Raw genomic sequence first — 5,463 nt, 5'->3', positions numbered from 1 at the left:
ATATCCAAGCTTGTGATACGACTGAATAGTGATGAGAAGACTTTGTATGCTGTCTAGCCTTTATTTCAAGCTGTATTTGTGAATTTGCTGCTTTGGAATTTTATCCAGAAAGAATAAGGTATATTGTGGTTCAATTATCCATTGATGTTTAAGCTAAAATGTTTCAGATAAATTTTGTAATAACTGCATAGTAAAATGGATCAATATAGTGCACGCTGGCAATCTTGTTCATCTACGTCAATGACTTGTCCTTTGTGGTAGGTAAGCATTATATTTTGGTTTTCACCTTTCATTTACTAATTTAACATTATTCTTAGTTGGTCAAATTTGGTATTTTAACCAATCATATATACTGATATAATCTTGTGAGATTGCTGAATTAACTTATGAAAATATGCTGGCAGCTGGTGGATATGCAGTATTATTGGAAGTTTATATTTCTTATACTGCTCTTTTGATTAATCCCTTTGCTGCTTTCTATTTTGCAGCCATGTAATTGTTATGTAGTTGTGGAGAGTGGAGACCCCTCTTGTGTGTGCAATCAAGGCTCGCTCATTTGAATGTATGGATTTGTTGCTTAAGGTACTTGTCTTGTCTAATTATGTGTTTCAACATTCAGTGGGAAGTTGTATCTGTTTATATTCACCGGAGTAGGAATGTAAGTTGATGGTGCAGGCGATCTTCACTGGAAAGTTGTATCTGTTTATATTCACCGGAGTAGGAATGTAAGTTTGGCGTAATTAATTATGATAGCACACAAAGCTTGGTTGAAAAGATAGAATCTGATGTTTGAAATGTGGTTTACTTGTTTCTACAGGTTTGAGTTATATAAATCAAGTTTCTGTGTTTACCACGATTCTACTGAATTTTGATGTCTGCTGTAACTTTCCCCTGCCTGAGATGCTTGGTAATCATTGACTTTCTTTTTTGATTAACTCTACTACTTGAATGCCTTAAACCAGACATTTAGCTTGATTAAACGGCTACCATTTAGTATTTAGTTTGATGAACTCCGATAGGCATTTAGTCAGGGATTTGATTTGTTTTTGGTCAGGGATTTAGATGTCGATTTGCTAATGTGTGTTGAGTGTGGATGACTGTGGTAAGAGATTCGAACTTTGTTGTCCGAATTTTTACAATTTGTGCTTGTTTGATTTTTAGGTGTGTGGAGATCTGAGATCATTACAAGAGACTGAAGCCGCCTTTATTCTTTCACCGTTTTCTAGGGAAAGGATCATTCTGTGTAAATTGGGAAAAATGTGGAAGGACGTAGGAACTCCAGCCGATTCTTACTATCAAGTGCGACCTGACTGCACTGATGTACCCGAAAGAAAGTTTAGAATCAAGGTTTGCTGTTTGCTTCCTTTTTCTTTGTCTTTTGGTTTCAATCCAATCTGCAAATTTCTTTTTATATTTATTCAGTTTCTTATGAGTTTATGAAGTTCACGGTTGCTTGTTTAAGCTGTTCAATTTAGATTTTTTTGGGGTTTATATGCTAATTCTGGAAATGATAGAAGAACTTTTCGCTCTCTCCTAAACCGAACGATCGGATAATATCTTTGATTTAGAATCTGCCTTTATTTCAATTTCGGACTGATTTGCAGATCTGGAGTTTGTATATGGTAACTCATGGACAGCTGAATTTCTTTTAGGTGGTATTGCATATGTTATGGCATGGAGTGGTTTTATAATGTTGCTTGAGAATTAAGTTAGGATGCATTGGTTTATGCTGTTTAACAGTAGCTAACGAACTTTGTTTTCATCTCAATTTATTTGGTGATGGATTTTAGAGTAATCCTTCAACAGGTTCAACCATTTTGACTAATGATAGTGCTGAATGATGCCTCATGATAATGTTACCCATGTTAAGTGAAATGTGTGAAAGATGTGTGCGTTCTCTTTACAATTTACATCAAACCTTTATTATGTCATGAATGTATTGGGTTGTTAGAGTGCTGAACATGCTTATTGTTGTTGGTTGTTTTTGTTGTTGTTATCAAGAACCATATGAATTATGCACGATACTGGATGAGTAGGAGCTATCTTAAACTGCACGATATTCAGCAAGTAAATTATTAAAACTTTAGCATCAACCACCTTAATATTTCTGTGTTCGAGATTTATACAAAATTTTCTGAACTAACCAATATTAATCTGAGGCATTTAAATTTGATTTGTATGACTTGAATTAAAGGGATACTATTCGTTTCAATACAAGGTTATGCAAATATTTCTCAGTTAACCAAGAATAACATGAAGCATTTAAATTTTGATGTTGCCATGACTTTAATAAAAGGGAAACAGTTTTTTTAATCGTAAAGGTGAAAGATTGAAGGGAGAATGTAAGAAAATGGCAGTCTTTTGATCAGTTTGAATTGATGGTCTTATTAAGTTGTTCTGAAACTATGAAATGCCTTGTTGACCAGGGTGATTTTATGAAGAGTGTGATTGTCTCCTACTCTCCTATACTTTCTTCTCTTAAGCCATTTATTCTGGTGATATAGTGTGGTTCATGGGAATATATTGAGCATGTCAAGGATGCAAGGATAGTGGAGTTAATATGCAGCTTCTTTCTGTTTACGATTTCAAAGTGCCATTTCCTTTTTACTCCTACTATATTTTACATTTCCTTTTTACTCCTAATATGCAAGGATAATGTTTCTCCTTTTAGCTGTTTGGGATTTTGTAGTTCCCATGAGGAAAATGTTAATTTACCAGGAGAGAATGTTTCTAGTCCTATGTTTTGTTTGCTTTCTGTTATGTCTTAGTTTTATTTCTGAATTATCAAAATACCAGAATGTTATACTTATTGTGATTCCTTCCTGGTGAATTTTAAATAAAATTATGGTTTTGAAAGTAATTCTTTATTTTTATTTGACAAATAATAGGGTGTTCACCCATCAATTAGTGGTGAAGTTTGGGAATTCTTACTGGGATGTTACGATCCTAGCAGCACTTTTGAGGAAAGAGAGCAAATACGACAGCGTCGAAGGTACTTTTTTCCTTCACTTAGAAGAAAATTGGTTTTGGAGAGAGTTATGTATATTGTTGGCTGGCATATTAGATATGAACTCTTGAGATGGGCATATGTTGCTCTCCCCCAGTTCGTCGCGCCTCGATCTGCCGCTCTCTCGTCCGCCTTTCCCAGAAGGAGTCCACCTCCACCTGGTCCTCCGCCTCCGTGGTGGCGCGAAGAAGAAGCTCGGCTGAGGTGCAGTAACGAAGCCCTCAAGAAGATATGGAAGAGAAAAGAAGGGCTCAGGTGCACTTTAAGCTACCTCATACGATTGCCTATCTTGGTGCCTATTTTTTTAGTTTGTCACTTTAATAATTCTGAAGGTAGCGGTCATTCTTCATTTTTCACTAAATCTCTATTGCAGATTACTTTCATGAGGAAGAAGGATTTCAGGAAAGAGCAACTAGTTCTTGAGGACTTAGTGCTAGAATACATAGTATGATAGATTTTTGTTTTAGCTATAAGATAGTTGGTACTTTCAATTTTGAATCGAATATGCAATGATGATGTATACTTGATACTTGGTTCATTTGGATGGTAATGTATGAATATTTTGGATGATATATAAAATTGTTATTGTTGATTTTATCATTTTGTCGTTTTATAAAAATTGCAAAATTTAAAAATATACTACAATTATAAAAAGTGCAAAAAAACTGTTATAAAAGGTGCAAAAAATCGTTATGTATTCTAATCAAAGATAACGGTTAAAATCGTTATAAAAACTACAAAAATCGTTATAAAAAGTGCAAAAAATCGTTATAAAAAGTGCAAAAAACTGTTATGTATTCTATCAAAGATAACGGTTAAAACCGTTATAAAAAGTGCAAAAAACTGTTAACTATGATAAAAAAAAAAAATTAATACATAACGGAAAAATCTTAATACATAACGGTGAAAAACCGTTATGTATTCTATCAAAGATAACGGTTAAAACCGTTATAAAAAGTGTAAAAAACTGTTAACTATGATAAAAAAAATAAAAAAAAATAAAAAAAATTAATACATAACGGAAAAATCTTAATACATAACGGTGAAAAACCGTTATGTATTCTATCAAAGATAACGGTTAAAACCGTTATAAAAAGTGTAAAAAACTGTTAACTATGATAAAAAAAAAAAAAAAAAAAAAAAAAAAATTAATACATAACGGAAAAATCTTAATACATAACGGTGAAAAACCGTTATGTATAAGCTTTATAGATAACGGATGCGTACTGTTATGTATGACGCATCGTACCGTTATCTATGCTACTATACATAACGGTTTTGAAACCGTTGTGTATGACGTATAGAATAGATAACACCACTATACACAACGGTTTTTTTGCTCACAGATAACGGATAAAATCCGTTATCTATGAGCGTTTTTCTAGTAGTGTTTGAGTGATTCGGAGTTCAGGAAGGTACTCTGACTCTGAGAGAGTCTTAGCACGGGTTGTGCTAAGCAAGAGAAATCCGACACGAGTAAAGTGTGGGTACTGAAGAAGGGTTTTCTTCAGTGGTACGGTTGTGTGCACCCGGAAAGCACACGGTTTGGTTTGCAGTGCACCTGTTAAACACTTGTGGAGTGGATTGTTGGTCTGATCAACCGACCATGGATGTAGGAAAGGGTTTTTTCGAACCACGTAAAAATCTCTGTGTTGTTTACAGTTTTCAGTTTTACATTCATACTTGTGTTATTTCAATTGATAAACTGAACACTGATTAACTGCAAAGAGAAACCTAAGACCAACAACATGCTCAACCGAGGCTATTGCGAAACTAAGTTTAATATCCGCTGCGTATGATATCAGTCTGACTGATCTATCTTCTGATTGTCAGGAAGAGTGTTATCATCTCTGTTTTAGCAAACTCGACTGAAGCCTTACGTGCATCAGTTAAGTTCCAGCACCTTAACTGATAACTCCCTACTGAAGAGCTTTTAGTATCAGTCGTCAACCCTGTTTGGTCAAAACTGTTTTCAGTAAAACAGGTGTCTTTGTTTGCGTGTAAAGTTTTGTTTTGATCTCTATCTGAGATCCCTCTGATCGAGGAGATTTAAAAATAGCCCATAGGTGTATTCCCCCCCATACACCTATTCGAGACCCTCAGGACCTAACAATTGGTATCAGAGCAGGTTGTTCGCAAGAACACTCTGTATCTGATTAGGTTCTAATTGAACTAGATCCTTTTTCTCAAATGTCTCTAAAAAGTTCTCTCTTTCTTTTTGTGCTTGCTATCTGTTCTATCTGTTGTTATCTGTTCTCTCTTTTTTTATGGAGACTAACCACAGCAGATTATCTTCTCTACCTATGTTTAGTATTGAAAAATACGACATATGGAAGTTTCAGCTTGAAAGCTTCCTCACCTGCCTAACATTGTCGAATGTGGGAAGTCATCACCAACGGACCAATCACCATCACCGAAACCGTCAAAAAGGTTCCTGTCGATCCCCGTCAGGATCC

The 5,463-nt window shown here is 34.8% G+C and overlaps 1 protein-coding gene across 6 annotated transcripts; it reads left to right on the top strand.

The window, feature by feature from the left end:
- Positions 1 to 544: 544 nt before the first annotated feature.
- On the top strand, positions 545 to 3,604 carry LOC131011619 (rab GTPase-activating protein 22-like). Of its 6 annotated transcripts, none has more exons than XR_009097050.1 (6): positions 549 to 725; positions 818 to 907; positions 1,162 to 1,347; positions 2,889 to 2,992; positions 3,105 to 3,262; positions 3,381 to 3,604. XR_009097050.1 is itself a non-coding variant. In XM_057939393.1 (6 exons), the coding sequence occupies exons 2-6, from the start codon at positions 872 to 874 to the stop codon at positions 3,456 to 3,458; spliced, it is 639 nt and encodes a 212-aa protein (XP_057795376.1). In that variant the 5' UTR covers positions 618 to 725; positions 818 to 871; the 3' UTR covers positions 3,459 to 3,604. The 6 variants fall into 6 exon arrangements, 5 of the variants coding, with proteins under 5 accessions (XP_057795379.1, XP_057795376.1, XP_057795378.1 ...); XM_057939393.1 differs by having other exon boundaries at positions 618 to 725; positions 3,065 to 3,299; XM_057939395.1 differs by having other exon boundaries at positions 619 to 725; positions 3,065 to 3,262.
- The last annotated feature ends 1,859 nt before the right edge of the window (positions 3,605 to 5,463 follow it).

Source organism: Salvia miltiorrhiza, chromosome 2 (genome assembly GCF_028751815.1).
Source record: "Salvia miltiorrhiza cultivar Shanhuang (shh) chromosome 2, IMPLAD_Smil_shh, whole genome shotgun sequence".
Lineage (NCBI taxonomy): Eukaryota > Viridiplantae > Streptophyta > Magnoliopsida > Lamiales > Lamiaceae > Salvia > Salvia miltiorrhiza.
The sequence above is the reverse complement of the archived record's forward strand: the minus strand, read 5'-3'. Positions and strand labels throughout refer to the sequence as shown.

Bases quoted from the DNA above. Each gene is read 5' to 3' on its own strand.
- LOC131011619 (XM_057939391.1), top strand. From the start codon at position 872: ATGTCTGCTGTAACTTTCCCCTGCCTGAGATGCTTG. The intron at 908-1,161 runs GTAATCATTGAC...TTTGATTTTTAG, and splicing joins TCCCCTGCCTGAGATGCTTG to GTGTGTGGAGATCTGAGATC. The intron at 2,993-3,064 runs GTACTTTTTTCC...CTGGCATATTAG, and splicing joins CAAATACGACAGCGTCGAAG to ATATGAACTCTTGAGATGGG.